The sequence below is a fragment of the Cervus elaphus genome, chromosome 19 (genome assembly GCF_910594005.1).
Source record: "Cervus elaphus chromosome 19, mCerEla1.1, whole genome shotgun sequence".
Lineage (NCBI taxonomy): Eukaryota > Metazoa > Chordata > Mammalia > Artiodactyla > Cervidae > Cervus > Cervus elaphus.
In genome coordinates, this window is record NC_057833.1 from 54,467,238 (window position 1) to 54,484,968 (window position 17,731).

Below are 17,731 nucleotides of genomic sequence, written 5' to 3' on the forward strand. Positions count from 1 at the left end.
CTCTGAGGTTAAACTACAGAACCCGGTAGCAGGAAGTGCGGAGTCCTGAATGGCTGGACTCTCTGCGGGGAAGCCCTCAGGCCCGGGTCCGTCTCAGCTGAAAGATGTGTCCTACCCAACTGCCAGGGGCTGAACACATTGATTACCTGGGGTCAGGGTCTTACGTGGTAGGAGGCTATCTGGAGAGGGGTTGGTGGGTAGTGACCAACTGAAGCCCATTCTTTTTCTAGTTACTTCTTGATAGAGAAGGCGGGGGGTAAAATTTAACCAGCAGTCAGTGGGCCATCTTCCTCCACAATAGCTCTTTCCAGCTCACATTCCTGCACTGGATTCTACCAATGAAGATCCATTTCAGTTATTCAGGAAAAAATCTACAGAGAAGATTAAGAGAGTATAGACTAGCTGTCACTCACACTTTAGTATGAATTAGTTTACAAAAACGCTTTCCCTTAACCCAGCTGAGATCAAGTCACAAGGAGAATGGAATTTTGTAGGGAAAGAGCTCTGAAGCCTTCGAGATGGAAGGCAGGAGTGGGTCCGAGACAGGATTTGCTCAGGCTTGAGGGCACTGGGAAATCCAGTTAGCGGCAAAAGAAAAAGACACCGGAACACATGAGAGAGGATGGAAAAGGAGGTGGGAGAGGCGTTTCAAAGCTTTGCCCAGAAAGCTTCTTTCTCTTCCTTTCTTCAAAAAGACCACAGAGAAACTTCTCAGCCATGTGCAGGTGTCATTTATCTTACACCAAGCTCTATCCTAGAGAGGCAGGTGAGGCCAGGGAGGGGCAAGCTGGTGGTGTGTCATAACAGGAACCTTTGACCCCTGTCCGGGGAATAGGGTCCTCCTCCAGCTTTACCACCCAGGTGCGGGCCAAGGTGCCATCCCCGCCTGCTTTGTCCCTCCCTGCCTGGGTCTCAGTCTGATGCACAAGAAAGTCGAGGCCTGGGACCCGGCTATTTCATGGGAGTACCTGAAATGCCAGGTACATTTTCTTCATGGTGGGTGCGGCTGAGCAGTTGGAGTCAGAGATGCAGGGGGAAAGGATTTGAGGAGCAGCAGCCCCATTCCCACTTCTGGGTGAAGTGTAGCGGGAGCAAAACATTAACAGAAACTTGGAAGTTCCAACCATTTAAATGTACAGTCAGATTACCCAGTATCCACCGGAAGCCACACCTTACTGCATCTCCTAAACTTTAATTCCCGTGAGCCTCCTAAGCTCTTCTGTTGGAAAACCCATTTTGCTAGACTCATACATGACCGATTATGACAGTGCTAAAAAGAAAAGGAAGTGAACATATTTAAAACCCTCTTTATTTATATAAAGACAAATGTTGTTACAAGAAATTCCTTCAGGATCACAAAAGGAAACATATCAGAAGAAAGGTATTTTGCAGTGCACAAATCACCCTAAACCACCTAAATAACAGCTGGCTTGCTTCTTCCCTGTTGGAAAGCAGTTTTAGGTTGAAGGTGGTAAATATGTAACAGGTCTCTCCTTTGTCCCAAAACTTCACATACTTTTAATTAGTGGGAGAATTGAGGTTACCAGCATGAATCACTCTGCAGTGTCTGAGAGGAAATTTCAACCACTGTTTGCTCAAGATCAGGCCTTGTCTTGGATAATAAAGGGTTCCCAAGCTAGCTTTAAGAGAATCACTTGAGTCTGTAGGTGGGAGCTACCATAGAACAAAGGCAAAATTTCTCCTTAGTTAAGCAATCTTCTCCTTAGTTCTCTCACTGGGACAATACTGACACAGTGAAAGCCTTTGAAGGGTACTTTTAGAAAGCAGTGAGAAATACAGGCAGATTTGCTATCCCAATACAGACTTGGCTTGCAGTATAACACAGGTTCCTAGAAATGTCTTTATGCCCCCACATTAAAAATAAACAAAGATGGGAATAGTTATTATCTACTATCCTAAATCCTCCCTTTCCTACAGTCTATAATAGTGTTGCAGACTCCTAGATCAGGGTGAAAACACATGTGCTGAAAATTTCAGGAGTCTGAGAGCCTAAAGGAACTCCCTATCAACTGACTTGGCAATTTGAGGAAGAATGCCTAAGTTCCCGGGCAGCACAAAGGTAGAACATTAGGAGAGAGCATTTCCAGCACCAAATCCAAAGTCACTGTGGGGAGTGGTATGGTGGGTACACTTCATTCTTAATAGTCAATTCTGCTCCAGTAGAACATGGTACCCAGGAGAACCCAGAACTAGAATACAAGAAAAATAAAAATAAATAAGGAATTGTTCTAGAAACATTGTAGTTGGGGGGAAAATTATGTTAGGTTCATTCAAGCTTAGGTGACACTGGATTTTTAAGAATAATCTTGCCTTAAGCATCACAGGGGCAGAGGTGACTGAGTCCATCCTGTTACGTGCATTGCAGGTGGATTCTTTACCGACTGAGCCACCATGGAAGCTTATCCTGTCACACAGTGAACCAGTATTTTCCCAAATGAATGGGTAAAAGATTTGTGCAAATTGCAAGACACATCAATGTAATGTACTTTAATGTAACAGAGCCCTAAAAGTTCTCTGATGAAGTTTCAGATTCCATATTGCAACTAACCTTTAAGAAACTACTACTACTTGACCAGTTTTATGTAGTGCCAAAGAAGAATATTCAGTTATTTTCAGATAAGATTACCAAAATATTCCTCTTTTTTTTTCAATTACATGTCAGTGTGTAGGATGGATCTCCTTCAAATCTTTCAATGTAAGCAACATATTATAACAGATTAAATGAAGATGAAATATGGGAAGCCAACTGTCTTCAGTAAAAGCCAGACATTGAAGAGACTTTCAAAAATGTAAAAAAATGAATGCTACTTTTCTCGCTTTCTTTTTGTTTGAGAAAATAGTCTTTTTTTCCCACAGAAATATATTGTTCATAGTAACATGTAATAGTTTGTTATTGTTATTTTAAATGAATTAACACATATTTTTTAAAATTCTGTGTTAATTTGTAACAGGGTTAGTTGGTTAATTTCCCCCATAAATAAAAATCTTTTTGGAGTCCTCAGTAATTTTTGAGAAAGTGAAAATGCGTTCTGAAACCAAAAGTTTGAGACTGCTTTCTGAATGCAATGGGTCTTAATCCTGACAACAAATTAGAATCATCTGGAAAATTAAAAAAAAAAAAAAAACAAATACGAAAGACCTGGGTCTTGCCCCTAAATCAACTGAAATCTGAATCTCAGAGGTTGGGGCTTAGGTATGTTCCCCTCCGGCTCCTCCATGAGGTTTTAATGTGCAGTTAGGACTGAGACCCACTGTTATACCCTCCTAGCTGCATGTGGATCAAATAAAGTGGGCAGAAGGACCAGGGGAGACTGGTGAAGGCAGCCCTTTGTAAGGAGGGAGGCAGGTGAGAGTTGGGCAGGAGACATCTAGAGAAATGACAGTCTTTGATATCTACTTGTAATGAATTTATAAGATCTAGAGAGACGGAGAAGACGCAAGTGCACCCGTCAGCCAGAGAAGAACCTGGTTGGTAGGGGAGGTTCAAGCCTACCTCCCCCCGGAAATCCACTGTCCTTCCCCTGGTGCCAGCACCCTGCTGACAAGCTCCCAGGTCTGAGCTGCTGTTTCTAGACAGTCTCGTGTGGTTGAGTTAACCAGGGACAGTCTCGAGGTCTCTCCTCACCGCTATCCTCTCAGAAATAAAACATGCGATGGGAAATACTCACAGTCCAACAGAGAATGGCAAATCCAAACCACGCAACTCCCCAGGCATGTCGGTTCATTGGTCCAGAGATCAGCTCATAGCAGCCCTGGAGAGGAGTGGGGGATTCCACATCCGCATGAAAGGGACCAGAAAAAAGAGGTAAAAGATGGTGGGAAGGTGATTTGAATCAATGCCAGCCCAAAGTCCAGTTTAACATGACCAGGCTATTTGTATATCCCCATGGACAGCCAGGTATTAACTATGCTGTACTGAAGAAATAGGAATAATCCTGATGAACAACTATTCTATATCATATTTATTTCTGTTTCTTTTCATTCGATCTAACTAACAAAGGTGCTGCTATTTTAGCAAAACATTTTCATATTGAATATGTGGCAATGTAAAGTATTCTTAATAAAATTTGAGGTTTTTTCCTCTCCCCAAAGATTTTATTGGTGATTTTTTGAAGGCCGAGTCACTTTTTGATTTGTTTTTCAATAAATGTGCTTCTAGTTAATGAGAATTAGGTTTTATTTTTTAATCATTAGAGGAACTCCTATACAGTACTTTCTGAATTCTCATTTGACATTGTACTTAACATATCTTTACAGGATTCTAGAAGAACCGCCGTGTGTTTGCGAAAGAGTGATTCATTTTTCACTCATTGAGTCATTCATTCATTCATGTATGCCATAATCTGGTTAGTTTTATACATAGCGCATTCTGTCCTAGTCTCTATGCAAAGTGCTGGAGTAATACACACACGTAGGGCTAGACCTGCCATCTAAGTGGCCTCTGCTAAAGACCTTGAAATCATAGGAATGCCTAGGAAATGCAGTGACCAGATTGGTTTTATGAACCACTGAGATCCAGAGAGAAAAGTCTCTGAAAGGCTGACCTTGAAGTTTATGCCCTGCCCAGTGTCTACCATTGGTCACCTGAAGTTCTGTCCTTTCTGACCCCGCCCCAGTCTCTTGTTCATCCACTCCCATGCCCTGGCTTTGCTATATATGCCTTGATTTCTCTTCATTTACCCTACTCCATCTACCTGACCCCTCCATTCACCCTGATGCTCACATGTGTCTTGGAATTATCCTTAATTGTTTTTCTCTTAAGCACATCTGTTTGGATTTAAAATACACTTCAAATCCAAACATGTATTACTTCCTACTACCACCTTGGTCCACCATGGCCTCACTCCAGGGTTCCCACAGTCTCCTCTTCGCTGGTTTCCCTGAGGCCCAAGTCCACCCTTGGTACCCTACTAGTTTTCATACAGTGCCAGAGGGGTCCTAGTAAAACATGTCAGATCACTTCGCCTTCCTGCTCAGAACCCTCTAAAGGTTTCCCACCACCTTAAGATGAAATTCTAAGTCTTCACGATGGCCGATGAGGTGCTGTAGGAAACGGCCCTGCCTCTGTCTGTGGCCCCAGCCACTGCTAGCAGAGGCTGTCTTACTGCAAAGCTTGGGCTCAGGGCTCCTTAGTTGCAAGACCATTTCAAAGCCCTGTACCTAATTTTGTATTCACAGTATGCAAAAACATTTAAATTGTTTTTCCAAAGGAGAATACCTCTCCACAAATCTGAAAAGCTTTAGGCCCTAAGAAATCTACCTTCTTCACTCCTACTGTTCTTTACTTGTTCTGGCCTTGCCAAATGGATTGCCTTGAGAGCCCCCACCTTAGGGCCTTTTCACTTGCTACTTCCTTTGTTCAGAACTCTCTTCAGTTTTCTTTAATTGAGGGTCTCCTTTCCTCACTTAATTCAGAACTCTGTGCAAGTATCTTAATAAAGCCTTTCCTGACAACCAGAGAAAAATAACTATCTCCCCATCATCTTCTATATCTTTATCCTGCTTTATTTCTGCTCATAGCACTTACCACTACCTGGAATTGATTGTGTATTGATTTGGTAGCTTGTTTGTGGTTTGTCTCCTATACTAAAGTGCAAGTTCTATGAGGGCATGGACTTTATCTTGCTCCTTATTGAATCTCTAGAACCTAGAACAAGTGCCTGGTGCAAAGTGGGCACCTGGTTAGGATGAATAGAACATGATAGAAAATAATAATTACAATGATGTTATTTGTGACCCACTTGATGGTTCACAAATACTCTTCTATCCATCTATCACTTGGTTCCCCTGACAATCCTGGGAGGTGGTCATTTGTCCAGCAATATGTTTACAAGCCCACTTATGCCAAGTGCCAGGCTCCAGGCTGGGCATTCAACTGTGACAAGGTAGAAATGAGTCTTGCCCTCATGAAGCTTACAGACAGAAGTCCCAGGTTTTCACCCTTTCTCATTTAGTACCTTTCATGATGCCTTTTTCTCATTGTAGCAGTGCTTACCTTCATCTTCCTTAGTTCCATCATAATGTTCTTGAGGTGTAGTGAATCAGAATTTGCACATAGCATTTTGGGGGCAGATGAACCATGATGTAAGAATGTATATATTTGCATCTGACATGCTGTGTGACATTTTGGTGGGTTTCTATTATTACTACCCTTTTGATAATGCCCCTTATTTTGTTAACCTTTCTTCATGAATTGTAGATCTCACAAAGCTGTTGGATAGCCTCAAAACTGGGTTGTTCAGTTTTAAGTGAAAACAAAAGATACATTTTTCATCTTCATCAAGAATTTCATTGAACAATGTATTTATTAAGCGAATGAACTTTCTGGCCAGGCCAATACAATGTGGATGAGAAAAAGTCATTCACCTCTTCATTTGACCGTCTAGAAAACATTTATTGATACCTGTTTTGTGCCAGGCATTATGCTAAGTACTGAGATACAGAATTGAATGATGCATGGCCCTCAAGGAGACTAATGGGCAAAACAGGCTTGCAAGCAAATACTTATTTTTCAAGATATCAGCTGCAATAATAGAAGTAAAGTAGTTATGACCAACCTAGACAGCATATTTAAAAGCAGAGACATTACTTTGTCAACAAAGGTCCACCTAGTCAAGGCTATGGTTTTTCCAGTGGTCATATATGGATGTGAGAGTTGGATTATAACGAAAGCTGAGCACCGAAGAATTGATGCTTTTGAACTGTGGTGTTGGAGAAGACTCTTGAGAGTCCCTTGGACTGCAAGGAGATCCAATCAGTCTATCCTAAAGGAGATCAGTCCTGGGTGTTCATTGGAAGGACTGATGTTGAAGCTGAAACTCCAATATTTTGGCTACCTGATGCAAAGAGCTGACTCATTTGAAAAGACCCTGATGCTGGGAAAGATTGAAGGTGGGAGAAGAGGGGGATGACAGAGGATAAGATGGTTGGATGGCATCACTGACTCAATGGACATGGGTTTGGGTTGACTCTGGGAGTTGTTGATGGACAGGGAGGCCTGGTGTGCTGCGGTTCATGGGGTCGCAAAGAGTCAGACATGAATGAGCGACTGAACTGAACTGAACTGATATGAGGTACTGGGGTGACATACTTTGCTTTGTGGAAAGAGAGTGCTATAGGAGAATTAGCAGGACCTGTCACTTGGAGAGATGGTGGTGTGTGGGAATCTGGGCGATCAGAGTAGGGAGAATCAGGAGGAAAATGTAGATAAGAGAGTTAGTCAGGGGTGAGTGAGGGGGATTGAGAAAGTAGGAGCACAGGGAGTCAGACAGAGAGGAATTTCAGAATGCAGGTGCGAGAGCATGATTGAGTGACGTGAGTTTATAGTTGTGGTGTAGCTAGTCGGTGGAGGAGGTAGTAAGGCCAAGGACTGTTAGGGAGGGCGAGACAAAAGTGTCAAAAGGAGTGTAGAGTTCCCTCATTACTAGAATATTCTATGTGTAGGGGAAAATGGTGTGGCTATGAAATAAATCAATTTTTTGATGGCAAACATCCTTTTTGGTCTCTTTCAAAGACATGATCAATGTGTATGGAATTACAGTTCAATCAAGATACATCTGCATGGGCTAGTTCCAAGGTTGAAATGTTAAAAGCATTTTATCATTCTTTAAAGTGATCATTATATTGCATGTTGTGATTATAGGCAATACATTAATTTTTTTTAGCAGTCTGAATATAATTAAAATGATACCAAAACAATGTTGCTGAAAGGCTAAGTGAGAGTTTCTTTGAACAACTCTACAACATAATCTGTATCATTCCCATGTCCTTTTCTGGGATAATGCAACCAATCCTAGTCCAGGTGCCCTTCCAGAGGCGAGGGCGGGGGGGTGGGTGAGGAGGGGAGGCATGATGACCAGCGGTGCTTTGTCCTTCATTCTGAAAGTACATATTGTATTATTTCTTCTGAGACTGAAGTGTCTGGCATTTCTCAATTACTTAAAGTACTGGCACACAAGTAGCTTTGCTCAAAGTGGTAACTGGCACAGAAGTGTAAGCATTTTAGAGGCTGACTTCAAGTGTATGAGGATTCTCTTCACAGCTTTTTGGGATGATCACCAAGTTCCTTCTTGGCTTAGAGTCTGGGCTCTGCAGCCAGCCTGCTAGCGTTTGAGTCCTGACTCTTCTACCTACCAGTCGCATGACTTGGGCAAGGCACTTATTAGTATCTCTATATCTTAGTTCCTCTTCTGTAAAATAGGGATCAAAGTGGCACCACCTACTGAGCCTTAAATGAATTAATATCTGTATGGCACTTGGAACAGTGTCTGGCATTTGATAAGTACTCAGTAAATGTTAGTTTTCAGGATCATCATATCATTCTCATCAGGCTGGAAACACTTTTTCAAAAACCAATTGTATGTAAACCACCTTTTACCCAAATCACTAATCGAATGTTTCGGGAAGACTATCCTAGTTTACCACTGAATAAGGAAGGGGATGCATCATTACTGCATCTACCCTCAGCAATCGCCATTGCTTTGGAACTGGCAAATGTTCCTTTTGTATGTCATCTCTTTCAATTTACATTTTGCAAAAATAGAGCAAATCTTTGGTGTAAATATTTTTTCAAAATACTAATTCTATACATTGTACAAATAGTTTTCATTTAAATAAATTGGATTTTGCTATTGCAGTTCTCATGTTCTGTTCATTTCATTAAAATGTAAATTTTCCTAGATCAGCCCTGGATTAGCATTTACATTTTATTAACAGAGAAGGAAATAGTTAACATGAGGTTTAGGAAAAAAGATGCAGAATTCCTTAATGAGAGACTATTACCTACAGTTGACTAGTATTTTCTTCATGAAGAACAGATAAACCTTCTGGCAGGTCTTGGGTGGGACAAGGACTCACCCGATTGTGGTAGTATCCGGGTACTCCTAGTTTGCAGGCGTCCAGGTTGAGAGGTTCTTTGAGGTTGTTCATAACACAGCACTGACGAGGCCAGGGGTAGTCGGCATCGCTGTTCTCAGTCCGGAAGGCGGAGGTGTATTTCTGCCAGTCTGATGGGCCATTTACACCGCAGCAATTGTCCTGTCAGCACACGAGATACAAAATTCTCTTCCATGATCCTTGACAAAATCACCAATGTAGCAACTGAGATTTCATGGAGAAAGAAGAGATGGAAAGTGTACCCTATTTACTGTTTACTAAAAATCTGCAAATGAAAGCTGATGGTATTTTTAAGGTATTACATTTTAGAGTTTGCAAAATACGTTTATATTTACTACTTTACTAGCCATTAATGAGCTCTGTAGCCTTTGACAAGTTAAACTTTCCAAGCCTCATTTTCCTTAACTGCAAAACTGGGACAGATGGAGCACCTAACTCATAAGCTTGTGAAGATTAAATCAGCTAATACCTTTAATGTGTTTACACAGTCCCTGGCCCCTAGTAAACCTTTAATAAGTGTTAATCATTTTTAGTATCTTGATACATAAGGTGAGAGAGTTATAATTATTCTCATGTTACATATGAGCAAACTGAGAATCAGAAAATTAAAATTTTTGCGGTGAAGAAATTATGAGAAATTCTTCTTGCTTTACTTTTCTATTTTTTAAAAACTTTTTCTGGAGCAATTATGTATTATTTTTACCATGGGTGAAAATAAACTAGAAAAAAACAACCAAACCTAGGGGCACATGGTTATGCCTCTACATAGGAAGGAAAGATCACTTAATACATAGCTCATGTCACTCTGGATAGAATTGAGGATAGAGGATAAAACACATTTCATATCACCTTCCTTCCTTTTTATAAAATCTGCAAAAATGTTTCAAGGGAAGGAATTAAAACTATGCCATCTCTCAACTTTTAGGACAAATATATTCAGCAAACTTGGTGAGAAAGCAGCTACCTTAAAAGCATATACACATGTAACTCCACGGCTGATTCACATCAACGTCTGGCAAAAACCGCTACAATATTGTAAAGTAATTAGCCTCCAACTAATATAAATAAATGAAAAAATAAATACATAAATTTGGATTTGAAAAAAAAAAAGAACTATCTCCAAATCACACTATTAATATTAAGGCTAATTATCAGTTATTTGAAATGTTTAAATTATTGATGAAACTTTAATAGCAATAGTTGTTTGGGGTATATTATAGGTATAATTTCAATCTTAATATATTGTATTTTTTATCTTAGTAGAGGCAAATATAGGTTTATAGGATGAGCAGTTTATGATTTCACATAGGAGAGATGTTTGACAACCTAAAATTCAGAGGGATTCACAGTGGAATCCATTAGGGGTATAAAATGCAAAGTCTGGTTAACTACTTAGGTAGATCAATAAGTCTGAAAATTATCAATGATGTTTCTATTTGTTAAAGAAATCTTAAAATTAAAAGACTTCTCAACAGAAAAAAAAAGTGTATCCTGTTTTGGCACTGGATTATGGAAAATATCTCACCAAAGATATTCTGTAATTTGACGTGAGAATTTTGAGGAGAAATGGTTAAATTTGAACCAGACTTGTTTCAGACTAGACTTTAAAAAGTTGGTAAGTGGATCTTTCAAATGTGTGACCATTCACATTTTCATTTAAAAAGCTTAGTTCTTTGCTAATTGAGTGGGGGAAAAAAATACTTGACCTCTAGTCAGAATAGTGATAGGAAATGAGAAAGTGACCAAGACACTGGAGGTCATAATGGGCTAAAAAACTACAGAACAGGAATATTAGACTAAATGAAGGAAATTTTAGAAGATAGAGTGTGAAGAGAGTTCAAAGAAGGGGTGAAGGCTATATATAAGGAGTTTGCTGATGGTGGACTGGGAAACATTGGTAGTTGGTTGGGAAGGGGGACAGGGCTGTACAGAGTTGGGTCAGATAAGGGTGTATGTAGGAGGTAAATATGTACATTCTTATAGCCATGTGGGTATGATAATGGGTATTCTGCAAGACTTGTACTTTTGATGGTATTTGAGGTAACTTTGGATATAAGATTATGATTGCCAGTTAGAAAAAACTGGGTGATCAAGTCTAGAATAGGACTAGCCCACAGGTGTGAAAAGGCACTCAGTAAGCAACATAGATAATTTCCACTTGAGTTCACTGTGGGGCGGAGGCAACACTTTCTTAATAAGTGATACCTGAGTTCTAAGAAGCGGAACATATGAGTAATCTACGTTTCTTTTACTCCTATAAATGGAAGCGAATCAACGTCATGGTTAAAAATAAAATATAGATCTAGGGGTCCACTGAGTCATATGTCCCTGCCAGTAAATGAGAGGAAACAGATGACCTTGCTATGTCAAGGTTCTCCTTATTTTTAATTTCTCTTTACTCGGGGGCATCAGATCTTGGTTGCAGCACATGGAGTCTTTGTTGTGTCATGTGGGATCTTTGGTTGCAGGGCACGGACTCTCTAGTTGTGGCAAACGGTCTCAGTAATCGCTGCATGCAGGCTCAATTCTTCTGTGGCATGTGGAATCTCAGCTGCCTGACCAGGGATTGGACCTGTGTCCTCCACAATGCAAAGTGAAAGTGCTCAGTGGTGTCTGACTCTTTGTGACTCCATGGAATTCTCCAGATCAGAATACTGGAGTGGGTTGCCATGCCCTCCTCCAGGGAGTCTTCCCAACCCAGGGATCAAAGCCAGGTCTCCTGCACTGCAGGCAGATTCTTTACCGTCTGAGCCACCAGGGAAGCCCACACATTGCAAGGTGGAGTCTTAACCACTGGAATGCCAGGGAAGTCTCTCAAGTCTTTTTTGAAGGAAGCCCCTTTGGAGGTTGTGGTCCCCATACTTTGACTTCACTCCTAACCACCCATACACCCTTGGATACTGGTTTAGGTACAAAATGGAATCTCCCCAGCAGGTATTACCTGGAGCATGAGTCTGTCCCAGGTCTTGGTGACTCCATTGTTTTTCCATTGGTCATCATTGTTTGGAGGACTGTTGTTTTGGTATCTCTCCAGCATCTGCTTCAGGAAGAGGTTGGGTGTGAACTATGGTGTGAGGAGGCAACACAAGAGGAAGAGTTAGCATATTAATCCTCAAGGAGGCAAAGTGATGCTTAGCCTGTGACTGGGGGCGCTGAACATTATCTCCTAAATAAAACTGAGCTCAGAGGCTGGGGTGGGGGTCTGGATTGGGTGTGAGGTTGTTCCGGGTGGTGGAAGTGCCTGTGTGGGGAGAAGACTCCCATCTCCAAACACATCCCAGTGAAACCCGGGTGGACAGGCATTGGAGGGTGACCTAAGCCAGGGAACTGAGAAAGGAAAGAAAGCAAGATGTTGAATTAGGAAGATGTCTTAGATCCAGTGGATTACTGATCATCCTGGTGGAAGGCCCTGGCTGTGGCAGAGTGGTGAAGGGCATGGCAGTGCAAGCTTGGGCCCTGGACATGGCCTGGACTCAGGATTCCTCTCTTTTGTTTACCAGCTGTGTAACCTTGGACAAATTACTTTCTAAGTCTCATTTTATTTTTATCTATAAAATGACAATAGTGTTAATACCTATTTCAGAGGGTTATCGTGAGGAGAAAAATTATATATTTGTTATTAATGTGCATATTACAATGCCTGGTGCAGGGTAAGGGCTTAATGCATGTCAGTTATTGTATTGTTATCATGGTAATGATGATTCATACAGTCGTTTCTGCTCCTCTTTTGGAGGCTGTACTCACAAAGTCTCGTTGTGTTGCTGCTGTGATACAAGATGCCACTTCAAAAGCATATACAATAAACATCAGGATGAAATACTGGAAAGGAAACAACTGGAATTAAAAAATTATGTCTCCAAAGAGTTTTTAAAAACAAATAATTATTAGTTTTCTGTAGCACATTTGCCTAAATAAAATTATGTGATCATTTACACAATTATTCAACAAACCCCACTGATCAGTGATTGGAGCCAGATTTGGTGCTAGGTTCTAATCAGCTCAAGTCCCTTCTTTCCCCAGAGAATATAAGACTGTTGAACACAGAGCTTTCTCAGTTCAGCACCTTGCATTTCCATTTAAACTGGGGAAAAACATATAAGATAATGAACTGGTATTTCTGTGTGTTCATTCAATGGCTGACAAGACAGTCTTAGTGTATCAGACACTAGGTAGAGCCTCCTAACTTCCCTCTCTTTGGGGAACATCTTTATGGTTTACTGAAGATTTAGGATTATGGGGTCACAAAAAGCTGAATAGGGCCATGTTTAATATCCATCCTGCCTCCTGACAATGTCCAGTTTTATCAGAAAGGAACAGGTTCTACCTAGTGTCTGATACACTCACTGATGTATCTTCTCTGATAGCACCTTCTCTCACCTACTCCCACCCTAGTTGCATCAAGTCAGTTGAGTAAAACAGCCTATTGTGTGTTTTGTTGTGTGTGTGTGTGTGTGTGTGTGTGTGTGTGTGTGTGGTGGGGTGTGTGTATGCTCATGATGCCTCCACAGTGCACTGCCCCTGTTTGTGGCTGGAGAATACCTGAAGGACAAATAACTTCTGAATGTGGACCAGGGACTACTTTGCCATCCTTAGCCTTGCACAGTCTTACTGTCCTCAGGTTCTTCTGGGAGGGGCGCAGAGAAAACCGTTCTTCCTACCTGGGCAGGGGCGATGGGTTCTCAGAACTGGACCTCTGCCGCCCTAACCATTCCGCCCAGGAAAAGGCTTTGGCTACTGTTCACTCCCAGTTAACAGCCGGAGCCCCTTCAGAGGCGTCATGACAGTGTCCCCCACTGTAATAGCTGTTTCCTTGCTATTTGTCGAGAGCTTTGCTTGCTCCCCTTAAAAAGGCTCAGAACCCCCTTAGAGATGCTCCAGAAAGGAGACACAGGGTGCGGGTGTTTCTCCTCCAGTCCCATGGAGGGTGCATGGCTCAGTCTCCTTGCCAGGCATGGCCAAGGGTGTTCCCAGCTGTGCCGTGCACACACAGCTGGCTCAGAGTGAGACCAGGCCGCGGCTGAAGCTCACCTCTAAGGACACCTTTCCCTGCATTCCTTTCCCCACCCTGAAAAGGTGGGTGCTTTTGCCCTGGGACTAACTCACACTAAGGACCCAGAGAATGTAAATATTCTACATTCCTTGGGTACCAGCGTGATGTTAGTCCACAGGAAAAGCAAACCAACAGGCACCTTAGCTTGCTGGACTCGTTCCATGAAGATGGAACTCAGGTCCTGCAGCCTTTGGTTAGGAGAGATAGTTCTGGGTAGGAAGTGGGGCCCCATCTTGGGGTGAGAAACTGCTGTCCTGAGCATGGGTAGAGGGAGTGGAAGTTTAGAGCTAGTACCGAGGGTTCTTAGCCTGGCTGGCTGAAAATCTGCTTCCACCTGCAAAGTCAGGGCACAACCTGCTATCTGCAGTTTGGGGCAGAAACCTCCCTATGGGTGCCCAGAATTAGAGCCTTCATAGGCAGGTGGGAGCTGAAACTCATCCCTACCTGGAGCCCAGCAAGTGTTTCCAGGGTCCCTAAAAAGCAGAGTGAATGCACGAGATGGGAAGCGTAGGCCATTCCACAAAATCATCAGCCTTGAGCTAAAAAATGTCTAAGGAGGCTCATGCTTTCTCTTAAAACTTTATGCATATTTTGTGATTTATATCCTAATATACTGACACTTGATTACTACTATAATAAGATTTTAAACTACTTGTTCTCAGGAGAAAAAAAATCTGATCATCGAGTTCTCACTTTGTCTCTCCTTCGGCCTGTGTAGCTCCTGGCTGTATCTGCTGGACACATGCAGTCAGAGAAGCCAAGATCTAAACTGTACTTAGTCGGTGACCCCCCGGTGTCTCCCCTTCAGCCTCCCTGTACTGGACTTTCTTGGACTTGCGATAGAGGAGAGCATCCTTGCCCCTACATGCAGGGAGGGTCTTCCCCTTTAGTCACCCCTCACCTGGCACCTGCTTCCACCTACCCCACTGAAAACCAAAGCATTGTGCTCAGGGGAGAAGAAGCAGTCCATCAAAATTGGTCCAGGAAAGAAGTGTACAGAGTTTTCAGGTCTTACCACCAGAAGAATTTTCCTGTTGGATTTCATGATGCCCACAATGCCCAGGACAGAGAGGCAGAAGAGGCAGATGCCAACAAACATGCCAATCCAGGCTGCCGCGTAGATGTCGTCATTGTTGGTGGCTTCAAGCAGCGGGTAGAGGCTGTTTTGGTCTGATACAAAGAAGATGCACTCTGCCATCAGGGCGATGCCACACATCTGTGGGCAGAGGGGTTTCTGTCAGGCTGGGGGCCAGGAGAGCAGCGTTGGGAAAGGGATGTGAGGGGGGCAGCCCCTGCATAGGCTGCATAGGCTGTAAGCAGCTGACTTAAACTCCTCACTGCAGGCAACCAAACAGCCCCTTCCATCCTGTGAATTGGTTTCATGCCTCCTTCCACATTTCTCTCTACCTTAGGCTTTGGGAGGAGACCCAGACAATTTCAGACCATCCATAAAACTCTTGGGGGCATGCACCACTCGAACAATGACTTCTTGTAGGAAGATCATCTCTCACTTCCATTCCCACTGCCCACCACCCTAATTCCTGGACTGTAATAAATACTTAAACTGGTCCTGGTCGTGTTTATCAGTGCCAGAGAACCAGGCAATGTTGGAGGAGGAAGGAACCTTGGTGGTTATCTCTCCTGCTCCCTTGATTTTATAGATGAAGGGTCTTGGCCCAGAAAGACAATGACTTGTCCAGAGTCAGGCAGGGCTGGGCCCAGAGCCAGTGATCTTGACTCCTAAGAGCTCTCACCTCACTGTGCCCATGCAGCCTGGCCTCTGAGCTACTCTCACATCCCAGTCCTGGCCTCCAGTGTGACCAGAACAGGAAGATGCAGACACCTGTCCCCAATAGCAGAGTCCACAGAAATCAAACCAAGATGGGAAAGGAAAGACACCACCGTGTGTGTGTTGAGGATACTTGGATGCTAACCATGGTAGGCATAGCTCCTTTTAGATTCTGGTGTTTAAAGTTCAGAGGAAAATATCTCTCTTTTTCCACATAGTGTTTTGATATATTACATATTTGCATGCATACTAAGTCGCTTCAGTCATGTCCGACTCATTGCGACTTTGTGGACTATAGCCCACCAGGCTCCTCTGTCCATGGGATTCTCCAGGCAAAAATACTGGAGTGGGGTGCCATGCCCTTCTCCAAGGGATCTTCCCAACTCCAGGGATCGAACACAAGTCTCCTGCATCTCCTGCGCTGCAGGCAGATTCTTTACCACTGAGCCAGCAGGGAAGCCCTATGACATAGTTATATAGGATTATTCATATTGCTAAATTTTAGCTAGCATGTTTTACTGATGCATTTCTTAAAAGGGAGAAAAGATGAAGGGAATCAGTCACTGTCTCATTATTTTCCTTTAAAGTCTCACTTTTGTTGGATCTAAAATTATGATTACAGGAAGAGCAGAATTTCCTGGAAAATACTCATTACTTACACCAATAATCACATTTCCAAAAATCAGCAGGCCCTGGAAGCAACGAACTGTGGAGTCATCTTTTGCCATCTTCAGGATTTCCTCCAAGCTGTGGACACGGTTGAGAACATTACAACTGGATAGGAGCAGGGAATAAAGACTGCTGCAAGCTCCACAGCAGAACTAACTCACACCATCGTGCCTCCTTGTGTTCTGAAGCATCCAAACTAAGCCAGGTGGTCGTTTAGCAATGGAGGATGTTTCGTTACTACGTTCAGTAATCACTGTAATTTCATAAAGCAGAAAAAAAAGGTAAAGCCCGTCTGAGTCTGATTATCAACTTTTAGGAGTTCTTTAAGATGTGCAACATACAGACCGCATCCTTCTGAGTGATGAACTGAGGCCCAAAGTCACCCAGGACAGACCTGAGGAGGTGACGAAGCACCCTGAGGTCCTTGGTATGGTTCTTCCTGCCCTTGGTCGTGGCAAACTGAAGCCCAGAGGAAAAACATGTGGGTGGAGTGGGCAATTGGTTCCCATTTAGACTCTGGGCAGCTGTTAAAAACCATTATTTTCAGGAGGTCTTACTATCTTCAAATATAGCTGGCAAATTATAAATACTCTGTCATGTTGAGCGGGGGGTGGTGGGAGAAAGAAGGGCTAACCGTTCCTTCTATGTGTTACTCTACTAGGGACTTGACATACACATATGTGATTTTCATAACCCAATTAGGTAGAAAAAGAAAACAGGTGAGGAGGCTCCATTTTGCAGATGAAGAAACACAAGCTTAAATTGGTAAATTAAGTTCCCTGGGGTCTCACAGCCAGTAAATGGAAGAGCTGGGCTGGAGGCTTGGTCTACGTGACTCCAGAGCCCAAGTGCTTCTTCTCAGCCCCATGTGGCTCGCAGAAAGTATTTACGAGGTTTAATGCTGTGTCCGACACTTTAAAAAATGGATCTCTCCCTCCGTGAGGATTCTCTGGAAGGAATGCAGGGTAAGTGTTTGGGTGATTTATTTTGGCTTTTATACTGGAATTATAGCTATCCACACCTCTCAGTGTTTTGTTCATTAAATTAATTAACTATCCACTTCATGCACTCAGGCTCTAAATCAAAATGTATTATGTGACACAACTTGCATTTTGAGGTATACAAAGCTACATAAAGGAGATTGATGCATTCTAGAGTTTCGGGCTTTAGTAGGGAAGCTGTGTTCCCAAATCATTATAACGCATGTAATAAGATCTTAAGAACATCAGAGTTTTGAGGAGGTAAGAGATAATGCTCACAGGGTCTGTGTGGTTTCCATGCATCAAATAGATGTGGGTGGGTGTGGG

At 42.6% G+C, this 17,731-nt stretch overlaps 2 protein-coding genes across 4 annotated transcripts in view; one reads left to right on the forward strand and one right to left on the reverse strand.

Annotated features, from left to right (window-relative positions):
- B4GALT4 (beta-1,4-galactosyltransferase 4) overlaps positions 1-6,678 on the forward strand; it is a 41,602-nt gene extending 34,924 nt beyond the window's left edge. Inside the window, exon 7 of one of the 2 annotated variants that reach the window (XM_043874234.1) lies at positions 2,684-6,678. In XM_043874234.1, the coding sequence (XP_043730169.1) occupies positions 2,684-2,690 (7 nt within the window). In that variant the 3' untranslated portion in view covers positions 2,691-6,678. Of the gene's footprint in view, positions 1-2,386; positions 2,635-2,683 lie in introns of those variants that run through there. The other variant, XM_043874233.1, reaches the window with a different exon arrangement.
- UPK1B (uroplakin 1B) overlaps positions 1,292-17,731 on the reverse strand; it is a 30,225-nt gene continuing 13,785 nt past the window's right edge. Inside the window, exons 1-8 of one of the 2 annotated variants that reach the window (XM_043874235.1) lie at positions 16,586-16,649; positions 16,415-16,502; positions 14,982-15,182; positions 12,661-12,735; positions 11,858-11,980; positions 8,878-9,057; positions 3,690-3,773; positions 1,292-2,210 (exon numbers count right to left, since the gene is read on the reverse strand). In XM_043874235.1, coding sequence (XP_043730170.1) covers positions 2,160-2,210; positions 3,690-3,773; positions 8,878-9,057; positions 11,858-11,980; positions 12,661-12,735; positions 14,982-15,182; positions 16,415-16,502; positions 16,586-16,590 — 807 coding nt within the window. In that variant the 5' untranslated portion in view covers positions 16,591-16,649 and the 3' untranslated portion in view covers positions 1,292-2,159. Of the gene's footprint in view, positions 2,211-3,689; positions 3,774-8,877; positions 9,058-11,857; positions 11,981-12,660; positions 12,736-14,981; positions 15,183-16,414; positions 16,503-16,585; positions 16,650-17,731 lie in introns of those variants that run through there. The other variant, XM_043874236.1, reaches the window with a different exon arrangement.